At 41.1% G+C, this 20592-nt stretch overlaps 1 protein-coding gene across 2 annotated transcripts in view; it reads right to left on the bottom strand.

Moving 5' to 3' along the window:
- HECTD4 (HECT domain E3 ubiquitin protein ligase 4) overlaps positions 1-20592 on the bottom strand; it is a 73188-nt gene that overhangs the window by 5493 nt on the left and 47103 nt on the right. For both annotated transcript variants that reach the window (XM_074159899.1, XM_074159900.1), the window contains exons 45-70: positions 19721-19824; positions 19286-19447; positions 19009-19157; positions 18660-18739; positions 18370-18533; positions 17589-17826; positions 16983-17119; positions 16683-16809; positions 15938-16075; positions 15662-15798; positions 15329-15489; positions 14563-14744; positions 12923-13128; positions 12489-12619; positions 12060-12265; positions 10886-11065; positions 9258-10561; positions 7328-7535; positions 6257-6480; positions 6024-6175; positions 5722-5828; positions 4690-4813; positions 3748-3938; positions 2990-3136; positions 1747-1866; positions 1446-1601 (exon numbers count right to left, since the gene is read on the bottom strand). In XM_074159899.1, coding sequence (XP_074016000.1) covers positions 1446-1601; positions 1747-1866; positions 2990-3136; positions 3748-3938; positions 4690-4813; positions 5722-5828; positions 6024-6175; positions 6257-6480; positions 7328-7535; positions 9258-10561; positions 10886-11065; positions 12060-12265; positions 12489-12619; positions 12923-13128; positions 14563-14744; positions 15329-15489; positions 15662-15798; positions 15938-16075; positions 16683-16809; positions 16983-17119; positions 17589-17826; positions 18370-18533; positions 18660-18739; positions 19009-19157; positions 19286-19447; positions 19721-19824 — 5235 coding nt within the window. The remainder of the gene's footprint in view (positions 1-1445; positions 1602-1746; positions 1867-2989; positions 3137-3747; positions 3939-4689; positions 4814-5721; positions 5829-6023; positions 6176-6256; positions 6481-7327; positions 7536-9257; positions 10562-10885; positions 11066-12059; positions 12266-12488; positions 12620-12922; positions 13129-14562; positions 14745-15328; positions 15490-15661; positions 15799-15937; positions 16076-16682; positions 16810-16982; positions 17120-17588; positions 17827-18369; positions 18534-18659; positions 18740-19008; positions 19158-19285; positions 19448-19720; positions 19825-20592) is intronic.

Genomic DNA, 20592 nt, shown 5'->3' with positions numbered 1-20592 from the left:
AATAACCACCACAGACCTTAAAAAGAAAAGAATTCCCCTTGAGAGAATTGTTCAGCTTACAGGTGCACTCTTACAGGAATCTTCCTTTACACAATTTGATGGATGACACGAGCAGGCAGTACGAGAAGGGCACTTTGGGCTTTTCTTCTCTAACTCCACATAACCCCATGAATCTCCAAAAAGGATCAGTTCCAACCAGTACCCCCAGGCTGCGCTCATTTAGATAACAGCGATCAATTCTCCTCTTTGACACACAGTTGATATTTGCCTTCATACCCTATCAATTATTCAACAGATCTGCAAAGTAAGATTTTTCCCAGCTCTTACTTAAATCCAGTCTGGTTTTGGAGCACATGAGCCCACAGAGCATCCAGGGGAGCCAGATCCCCCAAAAAACTAAATACCCAATGGGGCTGGGACAGCGGCCTCATAAAGAACATCTTACAGAGAGAAACCTCATGAATTAAAATATAGTATCAAGAGAAGAGAAGGCATAATAATCTTGTTTAATAAAGTAAGATTATCGCTTAACACTTTGTGGCGGAACGCAGTATTCCTACCTCACGAGGAGGCTCTCTCTGTACTGGTTAAGTGAAATTAGGGTAGTTAGATGTCTATTCCTTTCCGAGGCTCATTCTTTTAACCACTCACATGAAAATTCTTAAAATGATTACAAGAAATACTGTATGCTCCTCACAAAAGTGAGGAAGATACAATTTTAATACTGTTTACTGCAAAAATTAAGGACAGGTTTTAAGGCAAAAAAGCCTTTACCATACTCACTGTCTCTTCAGCTTGGCTGGGACAAGCTAGAGTTGGTATTTCTGATGTCAAGTTGGAAACAATTCTCAAAAAGACCTCACCTGGGCATGGCCATTTTTAATTGTTAACGACTGCACATTCCTTGACAGCTACGCTTGATAATGTATCCTGTACTAGTATTAAATGGTGTCTTAACCTATTGGCTATACAATCTCACATCGCTAGCAATGAAAACCAGGGCAGCATTACCCAGCTCATTACTGACAAGAAAGTACTTTAAGAGTTTTGTTTTGTTTGGTTGGTTTTTTTTTCCTTTTTATCAGCACAGTCTGGGTTTACCACGGCCGAGCAACCTGAAGAGACGTTCTTACTAAGTGCTCTCCCCACGCCTCAACCAACTTAGATTACTTTCTTTACTTGCTCTAGCTAGCGAAGTCGCATGCCCAGGCACTCATACTTCCTGCTAGATCAGCTAAAATATGAAAATTAACCATCTGGCTTGCTTCATTCTTGGAAGTTTCATTCCCTTCCATCTGCACAACTACAAACACCACAAAGGTAACGCTGCTCCTTAAAGTTATCATCAGCCACATCCCGGTGAGAACTTGGGATTCCAGCTGGAGTAAGTTGTCACGACTGTACCCGATGTCACGCCCGCCGGTAACTCCGTAATCCTGACTTACTTGTTCCATGAACCTCCTCCCCCGTGAACCGGATGTTGAAGGCGTACGTAGGGTCTCCACCACTGGCAAGTTTAACACAGAGCTGGGAGGACGGCACGCAGGCCAGCTGTCTCGCTGCCTGACAGAAATAGGAGTTTTCTGAAGAACGGATCTCCCCTATTTAAAAACAAATGAAAAAAAAATAAAATCCCCATACTCTGTGAGTATTTTGCATTAATAAGCATCTGGGCTTGGTTAAAACAGATCTGACTTGTTGCAATGGATTAAAGTGAGTTTTAAAAAGGACCAGTGTTTCTCATACCTCCAACTATTTCCAGTGGATCCAGGGTGATTTCTGGGGCTGCGTGGTCAGCAGTTCTTTGGACAGTGGCATTCAGCACTCTGTTCATCACAGTCACTTTTGTGTCATAAAAGATCAAACCTAAAGAAACACATATTTCGGTGTAGTTAATCTATCCTTCTACAACCTTATTTTCTGAAATTCTCTAATAGACAATGGCACAGTAGTAATTTTGTCTTCATTAGGTAGGTAGGATATGGCTAATCAGCATATTTTCTTTTCTGAAGTATTTGTTACTAATGTTTACTGGAAGAAGCACAGTGGGTTAGAACACTGATGAACACAATTCTACTGTTATATAAATAGATCCCAGCAACTCCACCAGAATCTCTGTAAATCAGAAACACTTTGCCAAATAGCTTTCAGAAATCTGAGATGTTTTGACAGTCATCCTAGAGGCAAGAAAACACGATAAAAAATAGGGCTGTCACATCGCACCATAAATACGGGCTCTATAAGAGACAAAAATCTCTGAACATTCCTTACTTCTCCACGCTGGGTTTACAAGGTGTGGTTTTTTCTTGGCTGGGCCAACACAAAAGCCTATTTACACACACTGACACCTTTGGTGACTTTTGTATCTTCTCCTTTTTCAGAAGAAAGCAAGTTTTGGAAACGCGATGACCTAAATCTTTGTTTTTGTTTGTTGTCCAGAGGGCTTGTAAAAACTACTTCAAATGCTGATGCACGGTAAATATTTTCTTGATCTCTCTAATTCTACAGCCTCAGTGACAACAAGGATGCCAACACATCCTGGGACCTTCACCTGTCTACTGCTTGTTGACTAACGAAGAATTTTAATTTATGGATACCCCCAAGAAAATAAAGACACATTTGAAGGCCACCCACAGACAGAAAAGATGGGCCAACTCCCTCCATGGTCAAGAGAGGTGCACAGTGTCTATTAACTACCTGCAAGAATAATCCCCCACGCCTTTAAAACCAAACTAAGAAAAAGAAGAAGGTCCCACACTGAGAAGTGCCCTTGGGTTAATGCTGGTTTTTGGCTGCCACCTCAGACAGATCGTGTGCCAGCTTATCAGGCAGAGAATGAAGCCTGTAAGCCTCTCACTGTCTCACTTTCCCTCTCTCCCTCTGTCACACTTACACAAGCATTAAAATCTTCTGCAAAATATACTAAAAAATTCAGCGTGGTGCATAATGCAGCCTTTCAGGCCACAACCGCATTCCCCGAGAAGCTGACCTTTGGCCTCTTGCAGTAACGCAGCAATGCTATTAGCGTACATCTCCGTCTGCCGAAGCTCCACCAGTGGCAAGAAGAAGGTCTCCAACGTTGTATTGAGAGACTGAAGCAGGGCAAAACGTAGGCGCAGACTTTCAACGGGGACATCTGAGGTGGGAAACATCCAGTCAGAGAGATAAAGAGATTCCCTACCTACTGCAAAGTCCATCTTCCCGGCAGATTCAGTCCAGGAGCCACCCGAGCTCCTTCTAAAGCAGCCCCTCCTGACCCCTGCGCATCAAGAGGGCTGAAGATGCAAGAACAGCCGTGATCCGTGATATTCCTTACTGGATCTCGAATCTCTGGGTGCCTGAGTCCAGTATCTTTCATTATCACTGAATTTGCATTATCTGGAGACCTTCTTAAAGGAACTTAGTGCTTAGAACAGGATTTAGGCGACTGAAGCCTGCCTAGGTCCAGAATGGAAATCCAACCTCCCTTCCCCCTGGAAGCTAAACTGACCGGGTATCTGCCTGCTCCAGCTCGGGGAGCGGGGAACAGTTGCAGTGCCTTTCTAAATACTGCCAAAATCACCACGGTGCCCAAGGACACCCAAGGAGAGAGAAGACCTAGACTCAGTGCTCCCCTTGGCCCACAGAGGCTCCAATCTGCAACCTCCAAAGGAGTGTCCCAACTACCCGGGCGACAGCCTGCTCGTTCAGGAGCACTACCCAGGTCTCCCATTGAAGAAAGACTCTATGCAAACAATCTATACATACTCAACAGACAGGAAATTCTGGGGTCTGCTGCATCAGCTGGATCCAAATAAACTTCATGGGGATGGAGTCGTGCTGGTGTAATTGCAAGGTGACGGCAAAGCCGGTTAATGTACTGGACAAGGGCTACATCCATTTCCAGTGTCCATTTCCGGGACGCTTTTTGAGCGTGTCTTGCATCAATGCAGGCACATCTGGAATAGAAAAGGCATAAGATCTGTTGAAACCTGTGCAATACTGCTTACTAAGAGCATGCTGAGCACAACGCCAGGTAGCTTGTTCTACTTCTCTCCCATTTCATTACAAAAATTCCAGTTTGAGAATAACAACTGATTTATCCTCTATCTTGCCTCACTGTTACTAAATAATAAGAAAAAAAAGGAACTGCCTATTAAGCTTACTTATTGCACCATCTTCGTTATGCTCTGACAATTAGCTCGTGACTTGACACAGGGAGATAAGGAGGATTCATTTAAGGAACTTTTTTCCTGCACAATATTAACAAGGAAGTAACTGTTCGCTCCTCTACATCACCAGTGACTCAGGAAGAGCTCTGCCAGGATAAACAAGTACCCAGAGCACAGAATGGAAAGCTGTTGTGGAATTAAACCAGACACAACCAGATGGATCTACAATTCTCATCAGGCCAATTTATTATACAGTTTGGAAGCTGTACAGGACAGTACGGCACATGATTTTGTTAGTGATGCTCTGTGAAGAGAGTCAGGAACCTGCATTTTGACAGCACAGTGACTCTTTTTAAAGCACATTTTAAGAAAATAACCAACAGTTTTCTCTACAGGCCTTGCAGCCATGGACAGAAGATCGCATGTTGCTAACACGCTGGTTGAAGGTACCTGGAGTAGGAACACTCAGGATCAAGCTTTTTCTGAAGTGAGCACAATTAATTAGTATCACATTTACAAAAAGGTTTGCAAAATTTACCTTTCAAAATGTAGATCATATCCACAGGACAGAATAGCTCTCCACACACTACGGATATCCTGTTTAGATCGGTCAACCACAAATCTCTGAAATCCATCCAGTGTCAAATACTTCTCCTCGGGAACTGGCAGCAAAGACATGACCATCGAATAGTTAACAACTTACAAGTCTACACACCACACAGGAACATGGTCAGTGATGAGGTGGCTCCCTAACCACTTTCTCCTGGTTCTACCCATCCCACCATGGCTCGTTTCTTGAGCAGTTCAAAACATTGTCCTATTCAGGTGCGATCTGGCCTCATTCTTTCCTCTCAAGGACACAATTCCCCAGCCGCCCTCTGGAATAGCTCCACCAATGTATCTAACCAGGTCTCAAGGATCCACACTTGGCTAAATGCTGGAATTCCCCTCTTCTGAGCTAACCTGGCATTTCCTACAGTGAAGAGCAGAGTCCAAGCTCATGTCTATTCACTCTTCCACCTGACTAGACAAAGAAATATCAAGCAAGACCCTGGAACTAAGCCCTGTCATGGCATGGCTGTGCTGTCTCCTCCACTGAGAGACTAGTTATGAGGCATCTGAAGCTTCTCTTTCATCCGATTTTCCTCTCATATAGGAAAATTATTAAGTTACAAATTGAGAAACAGAACTTAAAACCACCTAGGTTCAACCCCGTGACATCCTAATCTCCCACCGTACAAAAAATGCCTTGAAACTATACCCCTTAGAAAGCCAGTTCTCCACCCAGTGTGTTCTTGTGGCCTACGCACACTGTTGCGGGAATTGCATGAGCATGGTTTGCTCTCACTTACACTCATGAGTCCAGATTTACAGATATACAAATAAAAGCAACATTTCAAATCACTATTTAAAAAAATTAAGTTAGCCTCCTTAAGGAGGCAAACCAAAGGCAAACAAAGGCAACCAAATCTATCATGACATCATACAAGCATGCCAATATGAAAAAAAAAAAAAAAGGTATTTCTTTTCTATGATGCAATACTATAGAAAAATTCTATATAGCTACTACCTTCCTGTTTCTTTGTGGGAGACTTTTCAGGATCCTTCTCTTCAGGTTTGCCCTTCTCAGGAGATTTTGGTTTTACGGTAGGTTTCTTCTCACTTAAGGCTGTTCGGCTAAGGGACAAAGGAAATGTTAGGATCAACATTTTCTTTAGTCTGTTCAAGAAACCAAGACATTTCCTGAAGGTCTTTTATAATTTCAAAGTTGCATTTCCCTCTTCCAATCGTGGAAATACAGAGGGAGGGGGAATAAAAATCCAGATTTCTGAAAAGAAATTGAATGTTTTGCAACTGGTTGAAGACACTAACCTGACGCTATTGAGCATGGACTTTTCCTTTGTAGGTGGTTTAGTAACTGGGCGCTTGGTGCTGACAACTTTCACTGGATGCTGTTCTTTGCCCGCCTTGTTGTACTTGCTCTTGTCAAATTTTGGCTTGGGCACACCATATTTCCTTAAAATCTTCCAACATAGAAAATCAATAATTACCCAGTGCTTTCAAATTACACACAAAGATACTGAAAATAGTTTTCAAAGCATTACCTGAGTAAGTTGATCCTCTAGCACCTTCTTTGGAGGACGGACATTTGTGAAGAACACATGAAGGAGGTTTCCAGGAGTCTGAGAATTTATCTGCTCTTTACTAAGATAGATATCAGCAACCTTAATGGGTTTTGCTGGAGTTAAGCTCAGCATTTGCTCAGAATGGACGCAGCTTTTAAATATTTCTGTGAGGACTTCCCGAGCACCTGGGACCAATTTCTCACCTAAAAAAAAAAACAAATAAATGCAATATGGTACAAAATACCATAACAACTGTTCACAATTTGAAACATGAAAAAAAAAAAAACATTCTGCATAAAATATTGTATCACATGCCACTTGCTCCAAGGGATAAAATCACTTTGAAAAATTCTACTAGCAGATCTGACCTTTCTGCACCCTAATTTCCCATTTCTGACAAGAGAATTGAATGCCTTCTCCTGTTTTGGCCACATAATGTAATTATTTGAGTGACTGTAGTGGTAGGAAAAAAGCAGATTATTTATGATGCCAGTATAAAGATTATGTTGCCTAGGTACAGACCAACACCTATCAATTGAACCAGTAGCCAGCTGAACTTCCTCCAAGTATTATCCTCCCCTGTCCCCTGATTCCGGATTCTGGCCCATTCCAGGTGCATTAGGGTCAGTACAGCTTTCATGTTGTTAGAAAATATAAATTACTAGCTGTTCTACTTGAACAGTTTCCACTGTAAAACTATGCTGTGTCTAGCAGTGGTAAATTGTTGCAGTCGTTATTTGCTCAAAAAAAGTCACTAAACTCAGTAGTTTTTTCGGTTGGTGGGGAGCTTTTTGTGGGGTTTTTGTGTTTTTTTCTCCCCGTTTGATTAGCTGTGAGGGCAGCTGAGCAATATTCAGATTGCAAATAGCTGCTTGCCAACAGATAAGAGTGAGGAAACTTGCTTTGAAATGACTCCCTGGCTCTCCCTCGTTGTCACCATCCATTAGCGAGTCATACTGAATTTACACCAGCAAGCAGAATCTGACCCCTCTGTATCCCCCAAAAATGCACAATACAAGCGAGCTATTTCCCATTATGAAAACCACATACCTTTTATTGACTTATCATTGAAATAATCTTCTAGTGCTGGGCTCCCTTGTGTATCAAATAAACTCTGATTTACAGTAGAAACAGTTAAAATCTCTTCAGTTGACATTTCCATCAGTTCATCTTCACCATCCAGACTCGACAAACCAATGAGATCACTACTATTAAATAGACTGGCTCGGATTTTCTCTATTTTAGCTCTTGACCTTATCTGTACAAATAATGAAATTAATTAACAGCAATTCTGACAAAACAAATTAACTTCCACTTACGTGAATTTGGGTCTTAAGTTTTCTCCCCTCCCCATGTAGATAATCACTACTGCACCTCTTCTACCATTCTTCTACATCAATAATCTGATACCAGAATTCAGGTTCAGCCTAGAAAACATTCTTTCTTCTGGCTACTGAAATCACCATGCTGCGAGTTAATCAGGCACAGCTCTGAATCAGCTATTCCATTTCTTAGTCTGGAGACAGCCCTTAGAAATAGCAGATAAGAAGCTAAAAGTTTCAGATAGGTAACCTGTCATTATTTGCAACTCTGCTGTCCTTGCTTCAGTTCTCCGTTTAGAAAAAAAAATAAATCCCTAAATTAGCACAGGCCTTGAAGTCTCAGCTACACAAGGTGGGAACAGGAACAATAACTTCCTTTCATTCCAAGAATAATCCCTGTGCATCATTATCAGCAGCTACAGACGTGGAGTAGGTTTCAATGTGAACACGCTGACAGCTTTCTGTACACACTTTATGGTTTATTTCAACTCTGGTGTCTTCATGTCAATTAATAGCTCAAGTATAGCAACTGAAGATTTTCTATCAAAATAAACTGATTTTCTTCAAGAAGGGAAACTGATACAACCCCAGACCATGCAAAAATGTCTCTCCACGTTCAAAAGCTATCAGAAATGGCTGGGCTTTTGCAAACTTCTGATAAATCTGCAGCACGCAGTTTGGGTAACAACAGAAAGGAAGGGTTCTCGTGCATAGCTGAAAACCTGGAGTGATCTGGCATCACTGACAACCACCCACGATGCTTTTAAGAATTAATTCGGAACCAGACATCAACAAAACTTATCATCTCTTCTAAAATAATTTTATAGAGGGATCTGTAGATGGTTTAAAATATGTGAAAATGTAGTCATTAAACATTAAATAATTGCCTTGTGGGTCAAATCAAAGGGGTCACCTATCTCTAAATTAATCTCCAGCAGTGGCCAGTAGCAAATCTTTGAAGAAAGTTACATGAAAGAGAAGATGAACAGACCTTTTCCTTTACGTATTCTCTCAGCCTCCAGATAGCAGCAGTTTAAAGATTTCCTAAATTGAAGGCTGCACTGACTGCTGTGCTTAATAGCCACCAATTTGCACATCCTCCATGAAGTTAATCCCTTATGAATTCATTTATGCTCTTGGCTTCCACAACACCTTGTGGCAATGAGCTCTACAGCTTGCAACATGCAAGAGGACTTCCTCCTGTTTTAAAATCGTTACTCGGTAACTCCACTAATAGGTCCCCTCTGTCCTTTGAGAGACAGTGAACGCTTCCGAGACTACGAATGATACAGAGAAAGTCAATGGAGAATAAAGCTCTGCCTTCTCAGCCATCCTGTCCAAGCTGAGAATTCCTGGTCTTAGTCTTGTGTACATTGACATACATTTATTCCACACCTGTGACCTATGCTGAGCTACACCTTGCTAACAGTACCTTTAACTCTCCATCATTCAAGCTGTGGCCTCAGTCAAGCAGAATCTTTACAGAAGGAAATCATACAGCACGCTTTTTCCTTAACAGCCAGATCATGGTGTTACACACAAACCACAAAAAGCACAGTATTTCTCAAAGCCAGAAGTTAAAGTTACTAGAATCAGATCTCATCCTTTCAGAAAAAACTGACCCCAAAAGGCACCCTGTCCTGATTGAGGGCTATTACCTCCACTACAGCAAAACCTTTGATTGGCCGTGACAGAAGCGGCTGGTTGTCCAGAGACGTGACTGTGTACATCGATCCAACATCGGACACAGACGCTGTCTCTACGTTGTCAAGCGGTTCCCCGAGGCTGCCAAGGCTGCCGAGGCTCCCAGTACTGCAGTGGGAAAGATCCAGACTCTCCTGGCTGGAAACAACATGTGGTTCTAGCAGTCCTGGTGGGATGGCCAGTTCCAGTCCAGCTTGATACTGGTCAACTGAGATATCGCTAACGGTCCGAGATATGCCCTGTGAGCTGCAGAGGGAAGCCTGGCTGGTAGATGCTGAAGCACTAACACTCATGGCAGGTGTGACGCTGCTGGAGCTGCTGATATCCAAACTGTCTGCGCTACTTGAAACAGTTGGTTTTTCCAGTTCAGTTCTGCATTCTCCTCCTTCTGCTTTGTCCTTGATTTTTTTGGGATCCTCTTCCTGCAAAGGGATGTAGATCTCATCCTTGAAGACTCCACCATGCGCATTACACGCCTTTCTGATTGCATTTCTGACAGTGCTCTCCTCCAGGTGAGTTGGTATTCCAGAAATGACAAGCAGGCGGCTATGAGCTGTGGGACCTACTAGTGCTTGACACGCATCTGCTACAGCGTCATTTGTCACACCCAACCCTTGTGGGTCCTTTTTAGTCAGGTGCCTGAGAATTATAAGCAGAGTCAGTGCTCTATGAAACCACAACATGTCCTCAGGCTTGCTTCCTCCTATACTGAGGATTGCAGCATCTGTTTCAGCTGCTCTGGATGAAGAACGTTTGCCTGAAGACGATGTCTTTTCCCTCTTCATTTTGACTTTTTTCCTCTTTGACAGCAAGCTTGGGCTCTGTGGTGTCTGTCCTGGTGAAGATGAAGATGAGGATGAAGAGTCGCTAAGATTTGGGGCGCTTGTTGAAGACATCACATTAGCTGTTACACTCATATTGATAGGTAAGGTTACTTCTGCTACAGCAAGGCAGACTTCCATCAGAGCATGAAAATATGTTGAAAATCTTCCTTGGTCAGCTGCTCCAACACCAGACCCACCGCAGGCATTTCCAGACACCCAGTTTTGTGTTTCCTCATCGTACAACTTGTGAAGTTCAGACTGCAGGGCCATAAGCATAGCCAGGCAGGGATTTAGCTGAAGGGCAATAGAAGATGACAATCCTGCTGGGTTTTTTTTCTGCTCCAGATTGTGAATTTTGCGAAGCAACTCAGCCAAGAGATGAAATATCAATTCCTTCACGCATGCTGCCATGTCAGTTGTCCAGAGAAAGTTCCCTGTGTGTGGAAGGCAAGACATGGGAGTCAGTGATACTTCACTGTTAGTAGCTTTATTACATGCATTGCAACAGTAACATTAAAAAAAAAGTACAAGAAAAGGTCATTTCAGTGGCTGTGTGTCAGCAGTAAGACAGACAGTAAGGCAACTTCAAGAAGTGCATATCAATTTCTGGAAAATTTCTGGACTTTGAAGAAAATTTCAATACAATGGACGAGCTCAGAAATACTTTGTGATTGTGGTTTGTTTTTTTTTTCCTAAAACTCTCCGTCTGAGCCAGCACAGTATGGGTGCACATTATTAAGTAAATGCTGCCTTCTCACCTAAAAATTCCACTACTTGCAAGAGAACTGAAGCAGGAATTGTATCCAGTTCATCTTCTGATTTTCCATCCCCATCTTCCAATTTCCAAGTTAATAGCTGTTCTGTGAATGCCATTGCCAGGGGAAATTCAAGGGGAAGAGAGTGCAAGACCAACACAGCTCCAGGAGGAGGAGAAACTCCTAAGCAAAAAGGTCAAAGAAAATACTTATCACGACTCTAGGCATTTGTAAAGTAAAAGTAGTAACATAGCTTTTCGGGGGTTTTTTTGAGGCTGAATTTAATAGAGAAAATTCTCTCGTAGCTTAAGTACCTTGTAATAAACAAATAGCAATGTTTATCTGTAATGCTAAGTTGATACAATCTATAGTTATAAATGTACAGGTAGCATTTTGTTTACATGACATAAGAAATAGAACTATTTTTAGCCTGTACATATCTAAATACACACAGGACTTTCACAAAACCATTTATTTGTAGCATGATGTGTCTGATCAGCATTGAGAAAAACATCAGAGGTGCTGTAGTTGAGCAAGAAAACTTGAAGACCTTCAATGGAAAGTTTTAAGAGCTTATTGCAGCTCAGTCACCTTCACTGCTCTAAATAAATCACACTGTCTCTCCCTTTGGCTGGAAGGGTAAGAAGAATATGAATGATTGCTCTTGCTTGAGAAGCTGGAATGATCTATGTATTACTATACTGCATGTATATTACTCTGCGTATTAAAGGGCTCTACAGTCACCTACAAAAGCAAACGAACAAAAAAAAAATAATCTCCAATCTCTATGTGCAACACAGCACCTCAAATAGCAATAGCGCCAACTTGAACACTGCAGAAATAGTCAAAAACACAGCTTTTTGAACTCCTGGAAGGCAAAAATCAGAGAACCGCACAGATCCTGATGGATTTAACAGAGCTAACAAAATCCTAGTCAGGTGGCTTCCAACATTTATGAAACCATGCCTATTTGGTTCAGAATGATGGCATATTTCTGCTAGGACACATTTCTTAATACCTTGTTCAAAAATCAATGGCAGGACTGGAAACAATATAGGAAGTTCCTACAGAGGCAACGATGATGCTTGTCTCACTTCTGAGAATACAGTTAAAAAGTTTTGGGGTTGGTTTTTTTTTTTGTTTGCCTTTTTTTGGTGTTTAATTTATTTTTTTTTACCTAGTTTGATGTGGACCTTGTCTGTAGGGGTGATCACCGAAGGGTACTGATTGGTTGTTGGGGGAGGCGTTAGGCCTGTGTTGGTGGGAGAGGCATCTCGAGGATAACACACTGCTTCAATCAGGTTTAACTGACCATTCCTTTTAACTTTATGCCCGAGTCCGTAGACAAGCACTCGAGCCCAAGGAGCTTTATACAGAGATGAACTAAGAAGAGAGCAAGAACAGGTCGGTTAGACTGTAGCTAACTACTAAAAATCCCACCCAACCACAGAAAGATTAAACACACTGCAGTATTTATCCAACCACCCAAAAAATGAGTCTCTGAGAAGAGAAAAATATAAAAAATGAGCACCTTCATACTCAGTGTTCACAGAGGCTCAGTGACACATCTTCAATCTTTGCCACTCCTGGCTCCTCAATTACTTACTCTTTGCGGAATCCAGACTGACTTTCCTTACAGGACACAATTACAAACGCAGCCCCAGGAAAATTAACATCCATATTGACTTTGGATTCTGAAATTGGGAATTCTTCAGCAGGAAACTGTTCTGGTGCCGTCTGTAACACAGCATTTCACAATGAAAGCCCCCAAGCTGCAGCAGCAAACCACATCCCTCTTTTTTTCAAATAAAATATAGCGTTGTAAATACTGACATAGAGTGAGGCCACTATTTTAACACAATCCAGAGTATTGCTATTGCTTGAGATTTCAGCGTGCTCGCTGTGATCAGAATAGGAACACGAGTCATCTAGAGAAATTATTCAGTGTGATGGACAGTACTATGGAAGTTAGAATCACACATAAAGCAAGGGCTCCTTAGAAAGAAAAACAAAACTGCTCATAAAACATTACTATTTTACCTGCAAAAAAGAGCAGATCTGTTTAGTGAGGTCTAACAGACTCTCCTCTCCTTGATGCAGTGTCCGAGTAATGGCAACAGTAAGCCACTCTCTGATGGCTTGTGAATTGCCCTGGTAGAAGAGGTCTGTGGCAGCACAGTTCTGGGAATGGACGCAGTGCTGCAGGGACTGGGCCAAAAGAATGGAACTTGAACTGATTGTTCCATCTGTAATAACAGGTAAGATAAGACAAATTTGGAGATCACTTCAACATGTTCATGTAGCCCATGAAACAGACAGCGGAAAGAGAAGGTTTAAAACACTTGGAAGATTACAAGCCTCTATTTTCATTCCAGAGCCAGTGCAAACCTCCTCCCAAAGGTCAGCAGTAGAAAGGATCCTCCCAAGACCAAACCTGCACCCCCTGACATGGTTGGTTGGAGACGGGATGGCGCTCTAAATGCCAGCTGTACTCTTCTCCTGCCTTAAGCCAGCCCTGAAGGAGACCTGCCATCCAGAGCTGTGGGTTCACACTGCCTCATTTTGTCCCATGTACAAAGGCAGGCATATTTCAATTTACTGCAGAAGTACAATGAGAACAAGTGACCAGAAGCTCTCTCTTCCCCACTCATTCTAGATGAGGTGAAAGCGGCTTTATCTGTTCTCAGGCTTTCCCAGTATATGATCTATATAATTTCTGGGTGGCCTCAAGCGGGTCACAAGCCCCGGCATGTCATGGCTGTCATTCTGGAGCTAATGGGAGAAGTCAAAGAAAGACAAAGTGCAGCGGACAAAGGAGCGGGCAATTCACCAAAACACCAGTTTGGAAACTGTACGTATTAGCAGGACTTAAATTAGACATATTTTAAGAAGGGGAAAAATAAATAAAAGCTTGTAAAATTATCTTAAAGCCATGCAAAGTAGTGCTGTACTCTGCAAGAGCACCTTTTACAATGCGGCATCTGTTAGAGGTAGCCAAGTTTCAGAGTAATTGGAGGAGGGAACAGGACTCTTTCCAATGGTAAACAATTACTTTCAGTTGTTATTAGCCTATATTTAGCACTTCCTACTTCCTCCGTATGCTCCAGCCACATTACACACATTTCTTTACATGCAGAATAGCTTTGTCACGATAATTGTCTTTTGTTAACACTCACTTGAATTAGCCAAAGATTCTTTTCCATGATTCAGCACATACATTTTCTAATCAGATCTGTGATTCCAGTAGGAAAAGGACAAACCACTTTGTGAAATGAAGAAGAGTTGAATTTTGAAAACTCAGACCCAACTGGCATTTAGTTTTACTACCCTGGATTCAAACTATAAAACTTTCTCAATTCCTTACAAGTATCCATAAGGACACTTGCCCCCCCAAACAGAAGATCACCGGTGACAAAGGGACAGAAGCAGACTGAATGGAGCCTTAGGAGGGCCTCTCAACCCTCTTGGACACTTTTAATTAGATCATTAGCAAGAATTTCAGTTTAGTACCCTATCACTAACGTCAGGAGTCCATTGAGACATTTTTTCAAATCCCATCATTATTAGCCAATTAATCAATAAGTGCCAAAATGATTAGATTTTTTTTTTTGGTCCCCAGAAAACTATTGTACCAAAAAACAGCTGTGATTAAAAAAAAACACAAAACCAACAGTGTTTACCAGGAAGAGGTGGTGCAAGAAGTTGGTTGGAGAGCAACTGCAGGTGCTCCAGGGTGATATCACGGATAGCAGGAATGTGGAACAAGCGAGTAAACATATGTGGAGATTTGGGGGCAAAAATGTTGAGGAGCGCCATGCGGCAGTATAGCTTAGCCAGAGAAGCTTCACTTCGCAAAAGCTCTCTAGAAAACACAAATATTAAAACATAAAATTGCTTCACCATACTTAAAATAAGCCATATCCAGTAACCTGCCCCTGAATCTAAACATATATGCCTAAATTTTTCTTATTTAAAAGGTTCAGGTAGGCCAAAATCTTTCTTTCTTACTTAAGGTAGCACTCAGCCCATTTAATTCTGGTACCAAATTATGGCATCTAATTAGTAGCCAACTCCCCACAAAGTCAGTTAGGAGTTCTTGAGCTTTTAGATAGCATCTGAATGATGGTACAAGAAACCTCAGCTTCAAGGAAGGCACCTGTTAGACCAGCATGTATAAAACCACTGTCTCATGACTAAGTAAAATCCTTCCAGCAAGACAATTATAACCAATTTCCTTCATTACAAAAAAAAAAAATAAAAAAATCAAAACCCCACTACCCATTAAAACACGAAGATTCAATGAATCTTTGTCAGCTTTAATCCAACAACTACAATAAAATTCAGAAGTTTACGCCTGCTCAAAACAAGTACAATTGTTTACTATAGGCAATGCTATAGATCAAGTCAGATAATACAAACGCCTTCTAACTACATTTCTTTTTCTACCTGTGAATTTGGATATTGGTATTATCCAGGGTAACCAGTCCATTTGTTGCAGTCCTCCTATAACCAGCAGGCGGCCTTTCCAACATGTCAATAGGATACCAGTATCGTACCAAGACTCCTTCACTTCTGAGATATGTCTCTACTTGTACCAATTCATTTACCTGGAACACCAAAACCAAGACTCTCAATAAACCCAGTAATAATGATAGTTTTTTTTTCCTTCAAAAAGAGAATCAAACCAGCATTCTAAGCAGTGGAGTACACTTAAATATATTTGCTCACAGATCTGTAACGCTGATGCATTAAAAGCCCTCCCAATGTGTCTTTACTCACCGAATCAACATCCAGGACCACACCATGAAGACCAAATGTCTTCAGCATCCCACGAATAGCAAACTTGGGCAAAGCTGTTCCAACAGCGCTACTGGTAACGTTGTTACTGTCAGGAGAGCGAGTCACCACTGTGAGACCTGGACAGAAACGGACAACAAAATTACATTTAAAAAAAAAACAGCATTTTTCTCAGACTGACAATTTATACAGTAGATCCCAAGTACTAGAGCCCCTTAGTTTTTATTTTCCCTTCGAGATACTTTTTTCTTATCTTACCTTTCCGTACTTTATCAATTGTAAATTTGTTTGCTTCATCCTTGATATCCTCAATAGTAGGAAGGTAGAGGTCTCTTGGGATGCCACCATTTTCCTCGTAGAGGAATTCTACAGTCTGTCGTGCTATATCAACCATTCCTGGCAGACAGAAGGGAGTGCTAGTTATTTTCCCCAGCCACTTGAAATAAGCTCATCTGCTTATGATGTTAATAAGAGCTAATTACTTATATATTCTTTTAGTCAGGCTGATATATAGGCAGTGGAGCTTTCCTGAGAGACACTTTTATGCTTCTTGTTACGGCTCAAAATTCTTACTTTGCTCTTACTGTGACTTCCCCACAAACAGGTCATCTTGCCAGAACTGTATTCATTTAAAACTTCCCCCTTATTAAAGTGTTTCTCAGAAGTTTTGCATTGATACAGTCATAGACAGAAAATGCGCATAGATAATTTCTTCCCAAATTGTTATTCCGAAGTATTTCTGTATCCACATCACAACGAATTCCACCACTATTTCTAAAACCATTTTCCCCCTGTTTAAATGGTCCAAGTAAAAGCGTTAACGAAAAATCATGACAACAAAACAAATTTTAAGAACTTAATGAAAACAGCAAGTGAACTTTTTTTTTTGAAAATTTAGGTTTTCCAGCCTTGAATACAGTAAAACGTAAGAAACATGGGTGTTATCTTCACACTTATTGCATATCACATAAAACAAGATGCCTGGAAACAAACATAGCCATACCTAACTGTAAAGCTCCTTTAATCTGATCCAAGCCAGACTTCCTCTCCGCCTCATTACGGAATCTTCTTCTAATTGTAGGGAAAACTTTAGTTTCCCAGGCTTTAACCAACAGGGCATAGTGATCCTCCTAGAAAAGACAAAAGTCATTTAGAACATCAAGAAGATAGGAAAGCTAATAATAGCTATATTTTCCTTAAGAAAGCAAGGAAAGCCCTTGCGTGGCAAAACTTAAAACTCTGAATGGCAAGATCTGTATTTAGACTACAAGTTAGAGTGGGCAGAGCTTGCCACCTTCCTCACCCGGGGAATGTCATCGTCATCATCATCATCACTCTCGTCATCTGCAATAGGAGGGGGATGGGGATCGGGGCCCGATGTGATGAAGTTCTCGTAGCTCAGTTCCATTTTATAGTGGCAAGATGTGTCACTATCATACTCTGCAAAACGCATATGCAAATAATGAGATCATAACGCAACAGAAGGTGTGCAAAAAATATTCCATGAGGCTTTTGAGATACATTGCATTCCATGGTCTCCAGTCAGTCTGTGGAAACGTAATGCATTCTGACATAGCGTAACCAATTGGTTGATTCAATCAACTATATTACCTTACTGTATTCAAAGCCCTAATAAGATAATTTCTCATTGCATTTGCGTTAATTGAAAATAATTTGTGCATCCATACAAATGAAGAATAAAGTAAGATTTTTTTTTTATGTTTTTTTAATTACCTTGTCTAAAAATTAAATAAGCATGTATTTGACAATGCTTGTGGTACTGCTTTACCTAAATAGGCAGTACCCAAGGACTGCAGCCAGGATGTGCTTAAATCCTATGTAATTGATTGCAATTTCTCCTGAAAGAGATTTTAAAAAAAAAAAAAAAAAAAAAGAATCATCACTTTACGTTGTTGAGCCGTAGCAACAGCAGCAATTCTACAAGGAGGTCCATGGGTCCCAGGATCAGAAGCTATGCTGGTGCCAGCATCGTTATCACTATCAGAAGCCATAGCAAAAGGCAACGCTTCAAAGTTGGCGCTTATTTCTTCAGCAAGGTCAATACACAGATCGGCAGCGTTCCTGTGAGCCTGCCCTTCAGCATAGGCAAATTGGCGAGATCCAAAGTTAGCACGGACTTTTGTGTTCTGAAAGAAGATGCACATGAAAGCATTAAGATGAGTTACGGATTGTTTTGATCCTTCTCTTTGCTCTTTTTAAAAAAAACTCAGCCAAAGGGATGAGCCGATCACATCTCCATGCCTTTCGGTTTTCCCAGCATCGCTGGCTATAAAACTGGCTGCAGCAGGGAAAAGTATTAAGCTTCTAAACACAAACTTTGAACTTGCCTTTTTTCTAGCTTCAAGATAAAGCATACTTAGGTAGCATGCTTTGAAGCAAGGTCACTCCTGAGAAGGAATACCAATAGAAGGGCCACTAGCACAGAATAATGCCATCTCATCAGACCAGCGGCACGTTACTGTCCCACTGGGCAGAAAAAGTTCAAAATAATGACAAAATAAGCACCTGGGAAGGGTAATGCAATACTTCAAACTAACTCAATAAAGGTAAAAACTATCACTCTATTTTTTTTTTTTACAGATAGGTAAGCAGGCTCAATACTTTCCATACAGTTTTTAATGTTTCTGAAAGATTATATATCAAGCAACATATTTCTGTTAAAAACCTGCCTTTTTCTGAATGTGTACAACTGGCCACATTCCACCAGAGACATCTTCTAGATATGGCCCAAGTCGCTGCCCACAATACGTAAAATAAACTCTGCCTTTAGCGGGCTGCCCTGGAGGGGGTGGAGTTCCTTCTGTTCTTTCCCATCCAATTCCTGCTACATCACCTGTAGAAAAATAAAATCATCAAAAGAAGAATAAGGATTTAATCTGTTTTCTCATCCACTGTTTCCCTTACACTCAGAGGATTTTCTGATTTACTAGATAAGCAAGTCAGCTGCATTCTTACATACCAGGAGAAAGAGTCACATCCAATCTAACACTCTTCCACTGCAGCAAGCTGGAGCCATTGTAATGCACTGCTCGCCCATTGCTGAGAAGTAACACAAGAAGAGAATTAAAGAGAGCACTGAAACAAATAAGGATTACAACTCGCTACCAGCTGAAGTCTAAGTAGCCCCGATACTGACAAAAGGCAACTCAACTCTCCTTATTTTGATAAGGAGATATCCTGGTTTGTCATTTTAACACGTCAATGAAAATGTACATGTTGCCTACTAAAATGTGCTCACAATACTCCTCCTAAGGAGTTACAAACGTACTGAGCAAGATCATGATTTTTGATGTACATCTCCAACATACTTGTGAAAAAGACAGGTCCCCACTGGATTCGTCCAAGCACCATCCCGTTTTTCGGCTTCTGTAGCAAATCCGAACGAAACTATTGGTCCAGTGTCATCATCTGTATCCCCATAGGAAACTATTTCAATTTCCCAGTAGAATGACGGTGCCTAGAAATAAAAATAATATCTTTTTTAAAGCATTTACAAAACATAGGTAAAATAGAAAATTTTCTTTTTCTTTCATGCACTATTGAATATTAAATGACACCAACTGTTGTATAGTTGTGAATTCTTACCTGGACTGGAACTGGCGAAGTGGCATAGATAAACGTGCCCCGAGGAAGACCCCCACCTGCACTAGGATCAGCCAAAAAGGTCACAGCTGTGAGATGCGATGAAAACATACATGCTCGCACAGGGGGAAACACTCTCGATGGGCTCCAAGTGATTTCCTTGGGCTACAAACAGGAACAGAGCATTTTATTCTACCGATTACAGTTGAAGTCATCTACTGAAATCCAATGACACATTCTTTTGTGTAACACACGTTTAATACAACACGTACAACTACTACAATTGCAATCACAACAAAGCACATCCCATTACAGTAAATGAAATGTTTAAGTAAGAATCCAACCAGTTTGGCTCCAAGCCCACAGGCAGATCCTCTGCACTCAGTGGCTAGTTTCATTTGCAAGGGGCAGAGGACTCAGCACCATTTTTGTGCTCACCTGCCTTCTGTCTGCTTGGAGTGGAGGAGGGGGAGGTCGAGCACAGTCACGATACAACATTCGTAACCTTTCACACTGCATTTCTACAACAAGGAGCCTCTCCCCTGTAACAAGAAACCAAACCAAGTCATGAGGTCCCAAGCAAATCGAGTTACTTGAGTCCAACCATGCAATCTTAATACTGGTAAAGAGAAACAAATACGACATTTACAGAGATCTGATCAAACAGTCTCACTTACCTGATGAACAAAATTAAGAACAAAATCTAAATGTACACAAACAATTGGTTTTGTCACGTTTAATTTATCTCAATTTACCTCAACATGACAATGTTTTTGCTAATCAAATAGAAAAAGTTCATTTTAGTGGGCAATTTTTTGACCCAGCAAAAGCAGGAAGTCAGAAGAATTTATGGCTACTATCAAAAAATCAGTATGGTCCCTTTTACACTGGAGATCGTACCAAAATCCACTGGGTTCCTACCCTAACATCCTTCGCTTCAGCCCCTTTTTCTCCAGTGAAAGGCTCTGACATGTTCCTGAAACTTCCCCTTGAACTAAGACTTTGCTGGGCCCACTGCTTATCCTTAAACAAGACAGAAGGAAACCAAAAGCTCAATGATAAGGAATATAAGAAAGCATTGTAAAAAAATAGCAAAAAGGTCAAAAAAACCCCTATATAAGCAATAAAGTCAAGGAATACAGAGTAGGTTACAGTGGAAGCAAGAAAGCGGAGAGGGTTCAGAAGCACAGTAGTAGAGAGCTAGTCCCAGGACTTGCATCTTCTGCGATGCACAGTGTAATCATATTCCAGCCTAACCTTTATGCCTAATGTTTAAAATGGTTTAGTCTGATTATTAGCTATTCTTGTAT

The sequence above is a fragment of the Numenius arquata genome, chromosome 16 (assembly GCF_964106895.1).
Source record: "Numenius arquata chromosome 16, bNumArq3.hap1.1, whole genome shotgun sequence".
Classification (NCBI taxonomy): domain Eukaryota; kingdom Metazoa; phylum Chordata; class Aves; order Charadriiformes; family Scolopacidae; genus Numenius; species Numenius arquata.
The sequence above is the reverse complement of the archived record's forward strand: the minus strand, read 5'-3'. Positions and strand labels throughout refer to the sequence as shown.